The following is an 18,100-nucleotide window of genomic DNA, read 5'->3' on the forward strand; positions in this document are numbered from 1 at the left end:
AGCTCTGAGGCTCCTACTTCATTATTCAGTTTGCAGATTTAAAATCCCAAACCGTGAACAATGGACTCCCTCCAATGAGCCGATGTCTCTTTTGTTCTCTCTCCCTAAATAATTATGATAAGAGCTGACTAAAAGCCTGTCCCTTCTCTTTAGGGCTGAAGTTGTATGGAGTAGTGTCAGCATGGAGTGGTTTCATTCATTAATGCGAAGAACATCATTTTCTGAGGGGGCGTTGATAAGTGGGCCTGTCTTTGTGATCCTGTTGTCTATTGTTGCAGGTGAATTGAACTTGCTCGGATAGCAAGTTTTACTAAAAAGACAATATGTAACTTTGAGAAAATCTTTTTTATCAGTAACACATCTCTCTAAGGCCATTATATGAACTTTAATCAGCATCATGTTGCCCTTGTCCACACTCCATAGGCGCAAGCGAGCCGCTGGGCGTCAGCCAATATAGTGACGTTACATACACAAGACTTATTAACCTGCACTGTGTTGACAGAATGCTGGAAAATAAATTACAATCCCTGCTCTTTGTAAATTACGTCATCAGCTAATGACGCAAAACAACCAACATCAGATCCATGCAACGTAGCTTTACAGTTCGCTGGCTAAACTTAGTTTAGGTTTCGGTTAGCTCTTTGGCTGCCCAGCTAGCTCTAACTTAACTGCTCTACATGGATCTGACGTTAGTCGCGTCGTCACATTAGCTGATGAAGTAATTTGAAAACAGCTAGAAACATTACAGATAATAACTAATAGCAATAACTAATAGCGTTTTCTACTCAAGACAGTACTTGTGATATAAGCAAATATTAGACAGCTAAAGCCAAAATATCACAATATATTTCATGTCAGTGTTTCCTCTAGGACTGAATTTATGATATGGGGCACTGAATTTGATGAACATTATGTTTATCAGACCACAACTGAGACAAGGATTAGCTAGCTTGAGAACCTGGTGGTCGTACTGCCTCACTCCCTGCAACTCAGAGAGAGGCTGTAAAAGCTCAGATTTAGCCTGCAGGTGTCGCACCGGCCGAAATGAGCTTCCTCCGGAGCAATGGCTGGGCTCAGCCTCAGAGATAGGGACCTGAGCTCAGACATCCAGAGGGAGCACAGAGTGGAGCCGCTGCTCCTTCGCGTCAAAAGGGGCCTGTTGAGGTGGTTTGGGCATCAGATCAGGATCCTCCTGGTAGAGGTTTTCCGGGCACATCCAGCTGGTAGGAGGCCCCAGGGCAGACCCAGAACACGCTGGAGGGATTATATTTCTCATCTGGCCTGGGAGCGCCTTGGGGTCCCGTAAGAGGAGCTTGAAAGCGTAGCTGGGGAGAGAGATGTCTGGAATTATTTCTCAGCCTGCTTCCCCGACCCGGTCCAAGATAAGCAGATGAAAGTAGATGGATTGAAACCCCCAGTGAGGCAGGTCTCTGGGCAGCCACTGTATAATGTATAGCCTGTAACGGAAACACAGAATTTGACTATGTGCTGTTGTGGGTGCCAGTAGTTTGTTGATATTAGTTGACTCCATTTCTTTGTCATTGTTGGACTCTACTAGTGCTGTAGGGGAGATGAATTTTAGCAAGACACTTGGAAACAGAATAACGTCATATCCTTTAGATTTTCTCCAAAAATGTATTCAGAGTTCTTTACATAGAGGGCTGTAATTGGCTACAAAGTTGGAAGGGCTCAGTTTTTAAGTTATGGTACAGTTTGTTCTCCTTTGGCAATAAATAGCGATAAATACTTGTAAAAAGCTACATACAGTACCTTCAGTTAATTGAAATGCATAAAGATTGCATATGCTACAGGCATTAATTCCTCAAAGACCCCAGTATTGTTGGCATGCTCGCTTTTCATTTATTTATCCATCTCCGTCAGTTAGAGACCAAAGGGAAAATCTGATTGTTAGAGAGAGTTGAAAACAGAGAAGCAGAAAATGTCATTCAGCCGAAATCATGGCTGGGATCTTGTTATATTTGTACCATAATAGATTGGGCACACCAGATAATGAGGGTTGTAATTTAACCAGAGAGGAGCTGTGAGTGGGATGTGAAAAGCGTTGCACAGTGATAGGTAGGAACCGCAGCAAAAGAGACGGTTGAATTTGATTTTGTTTCTCCACATTCAAGGATCATCAAAGCATCTTTTTCCTGGAGCCGAATAATGTTTGACACTTGATTATCGCTGGAATTACACACAGAGAGTTTGGCCTCATAACGTGATACATTCATGTAGTGTTTTAAAGTGGTAGCCAACCAAATATCTTTCCTTGGAGTATCAAACAATGACCCCCTGTAGGCTTGAAAGGTAGCTGTTACCAGCTTGTAATTTGCTTTTTCACAAACGACGACAGCTCTGGTCAGCTTGAATTCATGTCACTTACAAAAAGGGGTTCCTGTGGTGACATGTTTTCTCAGCAGGAAAAAAGCACTAGCACATACAAGAAAAGTGTCCTCCTGTGCTATAATTTGACTGGAACATATCCCAACCCTACCAGTATGAGGAAGAGGCAGCAGAATGACAAATAATACACTAACAACACTGAACAAACAGACTACAAAATCAAAATCAAAAACAAAATCAGACAAATATATAACACCAATAGGACTAGTTTTAGAGAAGAATACAGCGGCTCAATTAGTAACCAGCTCGCAATGACCCCCTGTTGCCTCTCCTTTGCTATTCTGACCAACAAACATCAACTCATTAATTATGTTATCTCATATATATCCAATATATATGTATGTGTCTCTTTATTTAAACTTTTGCCCATATTTATCTAAACATTTATTTATTTAAAGAATAATTAAGAAATGTACTTTCAGTTTCACTTTCTTGTGGGGAGATGAATAAGAACATTAATACCACTCTCAGATGCGCTAAATGTAAAGCTGGAGCCAGCAGCTGATGAGCTTAACTTAGCATAACAACTAACTACTTGAAAAAAAAAAAGCCCCTTTAAACTGTGTTGTAAGAACCATGATCATCAGCATCAGACAAAATAAAAAGAGTAATTCTTTGAGCTTTTTTTGAAAAAGTTTCAACAGAACAAAAACACATTTAGTTTAGTTTGCTGGGGAAAGAATAAGAAAGGAACTCTTAAAAAGCAATTAAAAAAAATGAATCCTTTGTGATGCTATATAGCGCCGTAACCCTCTTCAAATGAACCACTGAGGACCCAACAATTTTCTGTTTGTCAGCTTTCTCATCGAAGTGTCAGAAAAAAACAAATAAGCACATTTTACAGGAAGTTATTTGTCATACAAAAGTGACTCCAGCCAGTAGGAACGTCCTAACTAATAATTTGGCCCACTTGTTACAAGCAATCTAAGCTCTCCAGCAGCAAAGTATCATAGAAGAGCCTAGCAGACAAAGGCTTTTAGCCCACTGCAGTAGCCGAGGCTCACATTGAACTACTTTAAAGCATGAGGGCTTTGGTAGCAGAAGAGCCTTTGTGTTGTGAGCTAAAAACCACTTATGCAGATTTTAGAGTGTGCCAAAAGCTTGTGATATATGCAGGTGTTTTTGTCTTTAACATTGAGCTGTGGGAACAGTGGCTCGGACTTTTGATAGTGAATGTTTATTCTGCATGAGTCCTGATCTGCTCCTCTTTTGCTTTTAGTATTTCAGGGGTCTGCATGCAGGAACACATAATTCTGCACAAAGATAACTGCCGATCCACATTGTAGACACAGAGGGCAAGTACCAAAGTGAAATATATTCATATTATAAAGGTGCCTGCACAGATATCATTCCTCCATGAAAAGACTATTAAATTGAAGCCTTTTCAACAGCTTCCTCTCCATGTCTTCCTCCTCCTCTAGCTCCACACACATTAGCTTCAACTCTGTATGGTTCCCAGGTGGTTCCCTCTTCTTTCATCTGGTAATAATTCTTTGAGGCTTGGAGCGAGCCACAGAGTATGTTAGTCATTAATATGGCTGTCAGCAGGTGGAGCGATTCTAGCGCTTCCTATCTCACCTACGTTCTTTAGGTAACTGCCCCGGGGGCATCTTCTGTGATTAAAGTGTTCATACATAGGTTATAAATGGTAAGTAACAGTGCTAACATGATTTGCAAAAGTGAATGGACCCTTTTAGCAAGTCACAGTGAGGGCTTTCTTATATCCGACACCAGGAGGGTTGATGTTGCCAAACGGTCACAGGTGCAGGATGTGAGGCAGCAGCAGTGTTTTTGGCTCATCTCAAAGACGGCTTTGATTTCACTTCCTGAGGCAGGTGCTGCGAGGTTTCCTGTTTCTCTTGGCCAATAAGAGATGTTTCTTGTCTTCATACGCCGGCTAGTTTGGCTTGAAAATCATTTTTGCTCGGGAAATCCACCTCCTGAAGAACGGGTGAAAGGGAGAGATATGAAAGGGTGACAGGAGAAAAAAGGAGGAGAGGAAACGAGAGGGTGAATCTCCATTCCACTTGCCTGAGCGTGCTCCCCAAACAACAACTTGTGAATGTCACGCAATTAACCAGGCTGTGATATAAGTTAATTAATGACACACAGCTGGCTCGGAGGGGAAAAAAAGCGAGAAGGCAAAGAAAGGTGAACACATGATAACAAGCATCGAGAGGGAAACAGAGAGGCGTGTGATGTTATGAAACCTCCAGCAGTCAGAGCTGCTGTGCTGTGAGGAAATATATGTCAAAGTGAAGAAGACAAAGGTGGACAGACACGCTGAGAATACACAAAATGTAAATAAAGCATATATTGTCAGTTTGGAAAGCTGTCTGGAGGGGGATTCGGCTTTAAGCTGATGTCTGGAAAACAGCCTTGAACGAGGAGGGAGACAAAATCAAGAGAAAGCAGGAGATGCAGAGGAGAGAGAAAGGATATGTTGTCTTTGAGGAAATTAGAGATTCTGTGAATAACTACAATGAACCATATTATTTATCATGATGCGTGGGCGAGATGCCAGAGGATTAGAGAGAGCGTGTGGCAGAGAGATAGATGAAAAGAGAGACCCAGCCTCTAAAGAATCCGGCAGCAGAGAGGAGATTGACGGGAGGGTTCATGTGTGATTCACCCCTTTATCAACACGCAGCCACACCACATTAGAGCAGCAGGTGTCTGAGAGAACCTCATTACTTAATTATTCTTCATGATGAAACTGCTACAAACTGAATCACAAAATAATACAAATGAATAAATACTCGAATATGAACCACCTCAAAATGTGTAAGCAGACCAATATGAGGTCTTTATATGGAACCCTTTGAAACCTGAGCAAAAACATGGGAAGAAGGCAACGAGTAACAGAAGAAGAAATGACCCAAAAAATAATATTTTTAATTAAAATTATTATTATTACTATTATTATTATTATTATTGAGTTTGTAAAATAATTTTAAGTACATAATTATGATCATTAAAAATATAGCTTTTGCCCAGATTTTTTTCTTTTTTTTCTATGGGCATCTTTCTCTTCCCTAGCTTTTTAAAAAATAATGATCTAAATCTGATGATTTCTTGCAATTTGCAGTTTGGTTGCATATTGCAGTTGCTCGTTGCCTTTCCCCCCCATCTTTTTGAAAGAAATCACACCAATTTGCTCAGGGTTTAGGGGTTTCAGTAGTTGTGAAAGTCATCGGGAAGCAGCACAAGAAAAGGAAAAATGCTTGAGCTTACACAGGGTTAAAGGAATTTTACTTCTTAATTTACATATTTGTGCTTAATATATCTATATGTGCAATTGCTTTGACAAAAAGACAAGACACGACACTCACTAATTTTGAGAAGACCTAGCTGACGTTGTAAAGCGTTTTGCTCACTAACATCATTCCTCAGTAACGTTGGAAGCATTTGTCATTGTTATTTATTTGCTCTGTGGGAATAGACACACATGACATGTTTTCCTTCTAGCAATTATGATGTAACCAGCTCTGTCCAAAACACAAGGATGCTATTTTCTCTAAAAATGTGTATGATTTAACTCACCACCACCAATATGTTAAGTAATCCATAGTTATTTCCTCCTTTACATGTAAATGTATGCTTTGTCAGACACACCAACACACAGATACTAGGTCCGATAACTAACAACCCCCCCCCCCTCTCTTTCTTTCTCTCTCTTTCTCACTCTGTCATCATTTCTTGTAGCCATGAAGTCGGACCGTAAGCGTCTGAAGGCAGAGAAAGCAGACCTGGTGAACCAGATGCAGCAGCTTTATGCCACACTAGAGAGCCGGGAGGAGCAGCTCCGCGACTTCATACGCAACTATGAGCAGCACAGAAAAGTATGGCACACATGCTCTGACCATAAACAGTCACGCACAAGTGCATGCAGAAAAAAAATCCATTTAAAGAGGCTCTCCTTGTTTCATACTGTGTTGGCTGGATGCACATAAGCACAAAAAGGCCCGTCCAAGCAACAGCAACCGGTTATTTAAATAAGTGAGGACTTTCTTTGGTCCTCACAGTTAGACTTTAAAACAAAATATATCTGCATGCAGTTGAAAGAAATATTTTATAGATGTGTCAGGGTATTGATCTACTCAAGTGTAAAGAGAAATGACCACATTTTTGCACATGTAATTTTAGTAACAATGAGTTTCCCTTGGCATTAAGATGAGATGTTCTGGTATGTGCATTGCTGTTGTATTATATGATCTCATTTTCAAGTATAGACATCAAGAGAACATGTCGTACTATCTATGACTTAACATTTACGAGCAAGGGACTGTTTTAGCCTTAAAAGAGCTCTATGCACTATTCAAGATATAAGTATAGCAGCAAACAAGTATTTGCTATGTAAAGATATAGTGGAATAATGGCGTCCTGACCTGAGAATGAAGTCCCACTCCCCCTGTGTGTGTGTGTGCAGTAATCCTGCACACACATCTTACTGGCTAGCTAATCACCGATACTCCTCACTGCACTTAAAAGGCGTTACTGCTGATATCGAGATGGCAGAAGAGGAGCGCCCACCCTCCAATTCCCCTCCAGGTTAACATTGTAAGCTCTGTTAGCACTGTTGTTGTGCTGTTAGCACCACTTGAGGGGTATCTATCATCAGAATCAGTAAATAATACTCATCGCAATGTTTTATTAGTTTATAATCACCTGAAAATAAGAACCAATGTGTATTTATTACCTGAGAATGAGCTGTTCATATCTACATACAGGTCCTCTTTCATCAAGTCCACCATGTTGTAACAACAGTAGCCCAGAAAGGACTGATCAAACACCGGCAGTAGATAGGGCCATTTCCATTAATGGGTCACCCTTGTTCATGCTTGGCACATGGGGGAAGTTTCAGTTCTGCAACCTCACCGCTAGATGCCACTCAATCCTACACATTAGACCTTTAATGTCATCTCAAGCAAAACAATAATTGCATAATCACTGACAAAACAACACAGTAAGTAGTAAAATTCGCAATTTAGACCCTTCTCCTTTTCTGGAAAAACCTTTTGCCCTGACTGAAATTTGTTTCAGTTCAATTACTGAGCAGTTTTGACTCAATCGCTCAGTTTTTAAAGATGTGCTCAATGTGTGAACCAATCCATCAGGATCTCTGTGTGTACTAGGAGAGCGAGGATGCGGTGAAGGCACTGGCCAAGGAGAAGGACCTGCTGGAGAGAGAGAAGTGGGACCTGCGGCGGCAAACCAAGGAGGCCACAGAGCATACGGGCATGCTGCGCTCCCAGCTTGACCTCAAGGAGAACCGTATCAAGGAGCTGGAGGCTGAACTGGCCATGGTGAGACAGAAAAACAGACAGGGGGCTAACTAGACTGACAGAGAGGCAGGCAGGCAGGCGGAGAGACTCAATGCCAGTAATGTTTTTTTAAAACATCGCTTGCTTTGCCATTGTAAACTTTTTCTTTATGTTTAGTGTGTAAATTACAGTCAGCAGGAGTTTTTAAGGCATGGACACATATGTATTGTATATGTTGAAATTACTGACAAGAACGGTGAAAAGTAGATATTACTAGTGTATACAAATACAAATATGAATGCACAAGTGTTAATAGTGTTTCGTTGGTGTACAACACGCCTGTCTGTCACTATTTTGGGTGTACTGCACATAATCAAACGCAGAAAGCTTTTAAATGTACAGTACAGCCATCCGTCATGTCTTCAACCCCCCAGATGAGTAACTGTGTCAATCAGAGAATGGAGTTCCGGGTGTTTGAGCGCGTTGCGGACAGGGACTACTCTCCTAGGGTCATGGCGGTAAGATGGGCCCTCAGCTTTGAAATTTGACCTTTCTTGATCCTCCCACTCCCTGGAAATCTCTCCTACTTGTGAATTGTCATTTTGGAAAGCCCCCCCCCCCTCTCAGCTGCACGTTTTTGACTAACCCTCAGCCGCCCCTGACTGATCCCAGTGATCCTAACACCAGTGATCCCACGGATTCCTGCAGTGATTGATTTGAATGTTTTTAATGGAGCAAAAGAAATGCTTTGGGGTAAATATTCTTATTCAACTAATGATTACTCCAAAGGTTTGTGATTGTATTCTGTTTTGCATGTCAAAGACTGTGATTGATAATCGTTTGACCGCTGGTAGGTCGACATGATTGCAGAGCTGATTGTGCCGGCGTTGATTTGCAGCCTGCTGTCGCTTGGCATGATGATAAGACACGCACAATAACAAGATTTCAAGCGTTTGTAAAACACTGACATGTCAAGGCTAATCAGAAAACATACACAAATTTTGACAGACTCAAAATACACTTGCACAAACACACCTCCCAAGGCTCCAGCAGTTTATTGTGGTTGCTGTTAGAAGATGGAGAATTGCTTGGAAGTGCTTTGTGACAAGGCCCTACGGTGCAAACGTATTCATTAAACCTCTAGAAAAGCTTCGTTATTTCCATTTTCTCCATTTTTACACTCCGCCAACCTCTAACTTCCTCCCCCCGAAAGGGAAGCAAACAGCAAACACCTCCTCCAGATATTCTGTTTTGTTTTTTTTTTCTTCTCCACACTCTCTGGAGTGGCAACGAGAGATTTTACACAACAAAAGACGAACATGAATACAGCTGCATTTTTCATGAGACAACAACCACATGAGGAGCCCAGGGGAGAGCTCATTTGTCCGCATGCACTCAGAGGTTTTTGGATCCTGGATGCAGAATTCAAACCGCACATGTGGGCACACATATGACACATACATAAAAATGATAACAATAAAACACCAACTGAAAAATGACTCAGAAATAACTTCCCTCCAGGATTGCTGCCTGATGTGATTCTGCTTTGACTGATTGCATCCGTCTGTTTACCCTCTTAAGGCCAAACAGTCACTAGCCACCCTGACCAAGGACGTGCCCAAGCGCCACTCTCTGGCCATGCCCACGGAGACGGTTGTCAACGGCAACAACCAGGAGTGGGTAATGCAGGCTGACCTTCCACTGACAGCAGCGATCAGACAGAGTCAGCAGACTCTCTACGTCCACACAGGGCATCCCACTGACAGACAAGGTAGGCTGACGTGAGCACACGTGCCGTACCTGCATGTGAACCTGCTTCACACACATTCACTCCCGCCATCTGCTCAGTACGACCACATTCTTGGCCACTGATGATGCTCCGGTCGTTACATTTCATGCGCTTTATGTAGCAGTTACAGTGAACGTATTTTTGGCTTTACAGCTTCCATTCGTCTTTGCCGCACACAAATATTTTCTCTACATTTGAGAATGGTTGCAGCTGACGATCAGTTGGGTGTTAAGTGTTGCTGCTGTCTGTTCAAGTGTAATTTCACACCCAAGTTCTAAGGGAAACTGTTTTTGTTTGTATTTTGTTGTATATTTTGCCGGGGGGGATTTCAGCTCTTTCTTTTTGGCCCTTATTTCTACTTTCTACTTTCAGGCTTCTCTCAACATTTGTAGCTTCACCATTTAACTGAATTGTGTGCAGACATACCAACAAATGATGTGGAAACAACATTCTCTGTCACTACTTATAAGTGATCTGTGGTTTATGCTACAGGCTGACATTTGCAGCTGAAGTGCAAACTGTAAGCCGAAATAGTCATTGACTCCCATTTGAAATCACAGAACAGAGTGAACAGGCAGCTATAACTTGCAAAGCTCATTCACTTTGACTTTTGTTGCTCCTCTTGGCTGAAAAATAGAACTGTGTCCTTTCTTTTCCTGTGTTGCATTGCAGCAGTGGAGCAAGCCAGTTTTGGACAAAATATTTGTTTTTATGAAATAACTATAATCCTGAAGTAACATTATTGTTAAAGAAACACTTGGCAACTGCATATAACAATGGCAAAACTATATCAAATCATTTGTTTACAAATTCATACAACTTGTGCAATATAATCCAAGTGTAATTTATTCAGTTGTGTGCTCAGTACTTCTCAAACTAAATGCCCTTTCTGACAGGGAACTGAACTGAGAGTGAAACTTATCAATGCTCTCTTCAAAGACAGACTGCATTGACAAAAACTGCAATTTTAGTCCGCTAAACACGAGAGCTGCAGGTCAACAGCTGCCTCAATTAAAAGGTCATTTCTGCTATTATGAGACTTTGGTGAGTTCGAACTAACCCTTTAAAACTTAAAAGCCACATAAATACACAAACAAGTTAACAAATCGAGGCAGTAGCAGACCTGCAGCTCCAGTGTTCAGCAATGTAAAATTACTGTCGTAGTCAATGGAGTCTGGCTTTGAAGAGAGCAGAGACAAGTTTCACTTTTAGTTCAGTTCCCTGTAAGACAGGAATGTCTGTTTGGGAAGTACTGAACACATCACTGGACAAATGGGACTTGGATTGTACTGCACGAGCTCTGTGAGAGTTTGTAAATGGATGTGCTGATGTAGTTTTGCTGTTGTTCCATGCAAATTACTTAAGTTCATTTATCCTTTTTCATGAATTCAGTGTAAGACGGGGGTCAGTTATTGATGCACAAATGGTCATCTGGGGTTGAAGAATTCTTTTAAATAATCTCCTCCTCTCAGAATCCGGGTTTGAAGTGTCATCAAAGTGTATGAGCCAACCACACAGAAGCCGTGAGCCTGAGATGACACAAAACAACATATACAAACTTAGGGGAAAGACTGGCACCTCTCAGCCTAAAAAGAAAGTTCTACACAAATTAACCTTGCTTCCACAAGAGAAGGAGTCTATCTCAGTCCTCCTCAAGCTATTTTAAAGGGCAGCCTCGGGTTCAGACAGGTTACTGACTAATTATGGACATCTGGAGGGAGAAGCAGACAAAGTGTGACAACGTGTTAACAGTCACGAACCCCCAAATTGCTATGCAATTGGCTGTACTGTATGTATCAGTCTCACTGGTACACATACACACTCGCTCACACTCTGTGAAGCTGTTTTCACTGTTGCTTGGCAACTGCAGATGATTGCAAATAATTTCAGGCTTTTAGTCAGGGTCTTTTTAACTATATTTTCATTTAAGGATGTTGTGGCGTAGGAACCAGATTTTCACACCCCAAAAAGAAAACAAGTCTTCTCTGTCTTCCCTCTCATCCCGTTTAGTGGCTGCCGTGCGGGTGAGCCCGTGCCACTCGCGTCAGCCCTCCATCATCTCCGACGCCTCGGCGGTGGAGGGAGACCGGTCATCCACACCCAGCGACATCAACTCACCACGCCATCGGACTCACTCCCTCTGCAATGTAAGAGCTGCCCACCACCGCACCCTCCCACGTAATCAGCTCCACTGTAGTAACTGCCGACTGTCCTGCTCCCTGGCCGCTGTCGTTTCCTCCCGCCATCTTTCTGGCTGAAATCATGTTTGTCCCACGCAGTCTGTCGTGTACTCACTCTGCAGCTGTGACTTGAATTTATGTGAAAACCAGTTTGTGGTCGTTGAATACGTGCATGCCTGGCAGCATGTCAAGTGACACTTCCCTTTTGTGTTGTGATCTTTATCTCTCCTGGTCTTTATCGCGCACTCTGCACCACTTCACTGACTTCTCTCTGCTTCTATATCTCTCTGTCCTTCTGCTCATCTCTTCATCCTCTCCTTCCCCCTGCTCCCTCATTCTTTCTCTTCTCTCAGTCCCTAGAAGATCTGGAGGAGGCGAAGCGTAAGAAGAAGAAAGAGAAGATGGGGCTTGGCTCTCTGTCTCGTGTCTTTGCCCGGGGAAAGCAGCGCAAGTCCCTTGACCCTGGTTTGTTTGATGGTACTTCAACGCCTGATTATTACATAGAGGAAGATGCAGACTGGTAAAGCACGTGTGCGAGCGAACCACCTGGAGAGCCTTTGTGGCCGTTAACAGAGGACAGCGTTGTGTTGTGTGCGTGTGTGTGTGTGAGAGGATGGGTGTGTGTTTGATGTCAGCGTGTACAGATACAGTAATGCGTGTGCCTCGGCACTCTCACACACATGCATACTCATGTGTGTGAGAGTGCCTGCATGTCATCCACGGTCAGAGGCCATGTCAGGAGCCGGAGGCGCGTCTTGCTTCGCTGAAGTGTAAACCTTAACGAGCAAATTGCACCTGTATGTATGTACAGTCCTGTAAATAGAGTGGACGGTGTGACACAGCGACCATGTGGATATGTTCTATTGTATCTGCCCTTCAAAACGGCTGTGTTATTGGATCTTTTAATTGTTCTTTACATTTTAACTTTTTGTTTTCACTCAACTGGAAACTTGAAGGACTGCTGTACTTGTAAATAACAGTTGATGTGCACTTTGTGCTTGTAAATGTCTCCTTGTCCTGAATGCCTTTTGTTATTTTTTTGACATGTACTCCCCTCCTCTCACTACCTTTTAACTTGAACTCCTCCCTAATTGTCCTGCCTGGTCCATATCCCCCTCCTTCCACACTGCCATGACGAGAACAGTTTCCTGTCGGCAACATGCAGACTCCTCAAATCCGCCTCTAATTCGGTTGTACAACACATCCCTCAACCGCCAAGAAAACTGTGCACTCCTTGATGTTCGCTCAAATGAGACTTCAAAGACACTGCTAAGCGAGGAATAAACTTTCTATGCAGAACAGTTTGTTCCACGGCAACATGAAGCCAAACAGGAAATGTAAGAAATGTGTTTTCTATCTGCTCAGATAGAAGGTACATGCTGAAGGTACATGTGTGACATGCATGCACATAGCCCCAGTCCCCAAATGCATGTTGAACAAAACCCTACTAAACAGTCTTTCTCTGGGTATGTTGTCGAGGAGGTGTTTCTTTAAAAAAAAAGAAAAAAAGAAAAAGAGAGGTCAGTTGCTGATTTCATGATGTTTATTCATGATTTCCTCCATTTTCAAATTAACTTATTAGATTTGTTATTCAGAAGAAAAAAAAATGTTTAATGTTTAAGAGCTTAACATCCCAAACTAAACATAGAACGCTTTAATCTGCACCTGCAAGGCTCTTTATGCAAAATTACATTTGAAATATTAAAGGTCAGCAAAGTCAACAGTAACAAAGAAAACCCAGCGCTACACTTTGAATGATTAAATCTTTACTCCACTTATTCATGAGGCTTTGTACCTTTTTCTTTCTGTAGGATCGTACAGTAGCTTGTAGCTATCGTTTTAATAATACTTTAAAAGGTTGTTGGGAGTAGAATTATTCTGGGAAAAAGAAGGCTTAGAGAAATCATAGCATAAGTGAGAGCATAAAGATCAATTTTACTAACACTGCAGATATTAGACTGATGGTCAAGACTTTTCCAAGCATCAGGATTTAGGTCATTTTACCAGAAAATCAGAACTTCAGTTTAGAGGCTTGGAGCGTGGAACTGACATTAAATGAACTGTTATAACAATAACGAGTGCCAACCCAAGAGGTTAAAAATTAGGCTAATCAAACTGAAGCAAATGCATACCTTCTCCCATGACCCCCAAATTCAGATGCAGAGTTCAGGCCACTGTTGAAAAAAAGCAATTAACTTTGTGCCAAAGGTTAATAGCGTTTCTTCAAGCAAAAGAATGTCTATAGACATTGGATTATTTTCATCCTTTCACTGGACTGAGCCAGAGTCTGCACTGCCACCCCCAGGAAATCTTTTCTCTCCCTGTTATTAAACTAACACTGGGTATTTGTCAGTCTCATCTGAAACACTATAGAGTCACAGATTACATTGGAGCTGTATTTAACCACAGTGCTTGTCAAAAAGAGCGTCCGTGTAAGCAACGGGGGGATTACTGTTTAACCCTCAGCTCAGCCTGCGTTTCGGCTTGCAGATATTGGATTTAGAGGTGAATCACTGAGCTAATTCATAGATAAGTCATCATGTATTAAATTGTATGTATAAGACGAACAGCTCAATCAGTTTATTTCATTAACTATTTAATGAAATGTATGAAAATCTAGGCTATTTTAATTTTTTCATTTAACCATCCTCTGCTGATGGGAGGGAAAAAAAACATATCAGATGAGAAGCATTGTATTATCTTTATGTTTTGAGCCACGGTCTCTTTGTTTTATTTTTTATTTTCCACAAATATTTTACTTTTTGTAAATGAGATAACATTACAGAAAATGAAATTAATATTATTATTAAAGAGTTTTTATTTAAAGTCAAAGATGTAGGCCTCAGTGGAGGACTTTTACTGTGAGGTCCTGAGATGTGTAGAAGTGGATAGTAGCGAACTTTTAAAGGCATGGCAACAAAAATTACGCTCAAAAGAACTAAATGAGAAGAATAAGACTATTTTAAAATAAAATAAATAACGCTGAATTTCCATGTGGCTGTCCTCTCTTTCCCTGTGTTGATGTTTGTGTGTTTTACGTGTTCATTTGTTGTGGTATGGCTCTAATCCTGATTCGTCCCTTTATGCTGGGGGGGCTGCCATTTTTAACATATGCGTTAGCCTCCCACAGCCCTGCAAGTCCATCTGTGAGAGGACTGCATCCCAAAAGCTTTCGAATGGCCTCCTTTCCTCTCTTTCCCAATTTTAACTCCTCATTCGCACTGACATTTCTTCCTCTCAGATATCAATAAAAATCAATAATCAGAAAACAGGAGAGAAAAGGAAGCCATGTCAGATTGTCGGAGCAGAGCTCATATGTGTCAATAATGTTCTGCTGTGATTTGACCCCTGACCTCTAACACTGATCCCCTCTTGCCTGACCACCACCAGACTCTCAACTCAGTGAAGTGACCCAAGAAGTAATCAATCAGACTCAGTAAGAGCACAGAACAAAAGTTCCAATTGCTTTAAAAAATGAGCTGTGCTGGGTTGCAGACTGTGCTTGCAGATGCCTTCTAACTCTCAAACAGTATCACAAATTGACCTTGGATCTTAGCACTTCTTCAAGTTCAATCTAATTCTGATGCAAATCATCCGAAAACAATTGAGTGTGCAAATGATGTGCTTTCGGGGGCAAACACAAATGGGTTTTTTTTTTTCTTGTTGATTGATATTATTCCAACAGCCTCCTACTGAAGTCCCAAACTTTCTGTGACATACTTATATAAGTTCAACGCAGAAGTCGGACTTCACAAATGCTCACATTTACCAGATATCCTGACAGCAACGACCACTTGGATTTAGCAGGAGAAGTTTTATATTTTGGGAAGTACACCTAGAGTTAATGTTACTTTCATGCCTGCAAGCTAAATATGAAGCTACAGCCAGCAACTGTTAGCTTAGCTCATGATAGACTTACCTGATGTATTTCCCCCAGCGACTACTGGTCTTTTTATGGGAAGCGAAAGAATAACAAAACTTGTTGCTTGTGTGAGTTATTTCTTCCGGCTAGCAGCTATTTAACTTAGCTTAGCATAGACTGGAGAGAGATTGGCTGTAGCTTTTTCATTTGTCATCTATCTCTCATTTACTTTTGTGTAAAAGCCCCAATGAATGACAGCTCTTGTCTTAAAGGATACCAGCTGGCTAGCTAGCTCGCTTGATAACTTAGCACAGTTCAACTCACAAATGTAACACAGTCTTACCTGATGTGTTTTATGCAGCGATTCCGGATCTTTTTTATTAGCTGGGATGCAAAAGAATTTCGGGTGAAAGTTCAATCTGCCGGTGCGAAACGTACAAGTACCATAGCTTCAGCAAGCGAGAAAGCTTCAATATGGCACTGACCGAACTTGTGTAGTCTTTCTAGTTTCATAATTATCTTGACTTGCAAAATTATCTTTAAGACTGACAAACATCTTACTGTATGTGTAATTCATGGCACATATTAAACAGGATCAAACTATTTGTTTGTCTCTTACCATTACCTGCCCTGAGGGGAAGGGACTTGGCCCCTTTAATATGGCAGTTATTGCTGATAACCTTGTGGAGGCATAGTGCCCATCCTCTGGTTAACACCTTTAGCTCTCCCAGCACTGTTGCCATGTTAGCTGTGTTACAGCTGTTAGCACTATTAATGCTGGCCGCAGCCATTTTGGCTCAGCCATCTCCATTTTTGCTCACCGGCAATCCTAGCTCAGACTTTGAATGTCGTATATTGCTTCTTTAACAAAAATTCAAGCTCAAGTAGCTTGCCTCAGACTGGAAACAGACTGGCGATTATCAAGGACATAATTCGGACATATTGATCTTTTCCTTTAAGGCATTTGACTCACTAAATAACCACTTGTAGAATGCATCAAGTACATCAGTGGCCATGGTTGTATTTATTTATCTTAAATTGTGAACTTATGTCCATCTAGACTTATCAATTCAAGTGTAAAACATGTTGTTATGGAAAACAAATTTCTAACAAATGTATCATGTACTCATGGTGCACAACACTATCTGCTCCTCCATTTGTCATCCCGAGTGTCAGAAACACAAACATCTATTACACCAGCTATTGAAGGGCATGATTAAGGACTGATTGCCTAAACAAAACAGTCCCCTGTGTCTTCTGTGAAGTGTACACACTGCTGTTCTCTTCACGCTAAAGGACTAACGATCCATCGGTGTTTACAAAGCACACCTAACATTCACGGCCCTAGATAAAGGATCAAAAACACTTCACAGCAGTACGAGCACATCGCTGTAGGATGTTCTGCTGACCCACCACACTTTCAGTAAAGTTTTTAAAAATGACATGAGAGGGTCAGCCCCACAGGAGGACCCAACTCTCAGGTCACCGAGAGTCCAGTCTCCAACAGTCTTGCCTTCAACTGGATGTCACGCAGTCAATTTAGCACTAACGTGACTTGTCTTTGTAAGGACTCTTTCCGAAGTGAAAAACAGACCTTGTATCTGGACAGGAGTGCATTGCTGTCTGAGGAGCAGATTTATTCAGCTTAATATGAATTGCTCTCCCAGGGGCACTTCCAAGTGCACCTTCAGTTTATGTATGGCTCTCAGGAGAGCACATAAAAGCATCCAGCTCGAGATGAATGACCGAAATCGAGTTTAATAAAAATCTGTTTATTTGGACCCTGCAATCATTCAGTGGTGAATCTCTTTAAATAAACACACAGTGGTGCAGTAAAGCCTGCCATAAAGTAATGCAGGGTTTGTATTTGCAGAAAATGAGGAGATATAAAGTGACAGAAGCACAGAGGAAACAAAGAACCTGTTGAGTTATTTTTTTTATTCTATTTTAAGACTGAAGGCCCCAGGCAACTTTTCAGACTGAATGATTCACACAGAGAGTGTTATTCAGTTTTTTATTTTTCCGCTGAAAATAGCAGTTGAAACAAAGTGAATGTTTTGACGAGTAAAAATTATTGACCGTCTTTTATGACTTAACTCTCAGGTGGATGCTTCTGTTAAAGGCTCATTTGCTTCCCAAGAGTCCTTACAGTTTTAGCCTTGGTGGCTAACGCCGATGTACAGTCACTGGATGAGCCACGGGTATATTGTGAGGGCTGGTTTGTGCTGATGTTGTGGTTTTTATAAAGTGTTCGACAAGGCAGATGACTTTGAGGTGTGTCACTTTAGTTATGAAAGAGGTGAAATTAAGTGTTGCTGCACGGGCGACGTTGGGTATTCCCTTTACACACACCCACACCTTAAAGAGAAGCTTTAGCCACAAAATGATCAGTTGTAAATTAGTTAGTGTTGCTGTGTTACCTTGAATTTTTGAAGAAAACTTTGTTGTTCCTGCATGCTTCCACAAAAAAACATGACTGCAGTTGATTGATTTATTGATTGTTTGGGAAAATCTCATTTATGTTTATCCAGTATGCTCATTTCTTCCGAAACATGCATTTTCACCTAAACAAAAAGCTTGGTATTGGAGTCTGGCTTTG

General features: G+C 41.4%; 1 protein-coding gene across 7 annotated transcripts in view; it reads left to right on the plus strand.

Annotated features, from left to right (window-relative positions):
• Positions 1–18,100, plus strand: part of kazna (kazrin, periplakin interacting protein a) — a 226,487-nt gene that overhangs the window by 201,604 nt on the left and 6,783 nt on the right. For 4 of the 7 annotated variants that reach the window (XM_042491186.2, XM_088082321.1, XM_088082322.1 and 1 more), the window contains 6 exons: positions 6,112–6,248; positions 7,542–7,712; positions 8,105–8,188; positions 9,252–9,441; positions 11,470–11,606; positions 11,993–12,116. In XM_042491186.2, coding sequence (XP_042347120.1) covers positions 6,112–6,248; positions 7,542–7,712; positions 8,105–8,188; positions 9,252–9,441; positions 11,470–11,606; positions 11,993–12,116 — 843 coding nt within the window. The remainder of the gene's footprint in view (positions 1–6,111; positions 6,249–7,541; positions 7,713–8,104; positions 8,189–9,251; positions 9,442–11,469; positions 11,607–11,992; positions 12,117–18,100) is intronic. The other 3 variants (XM_042491182.2, XM_042491183.2, XM_088082320.1) reach the window with 3 other exon arrangements.

The sequence above is a fragment of the Plectropomus leopardus genome, chromosome 9, assembly GCF_026936395.1.
Source record: "Plectropomus leopardus strain MGB_pleo_1.0 chromosome 9, ASM2693639v1, whole genome shotgun sequence".
In the NCBI taxonomy this organism is placed as follows: Eukaryota; Metazoa; Chordata; class Actinopteri; order Perciformes; family Serranidae; genus Plectropomus; species Plectropomus leopardus.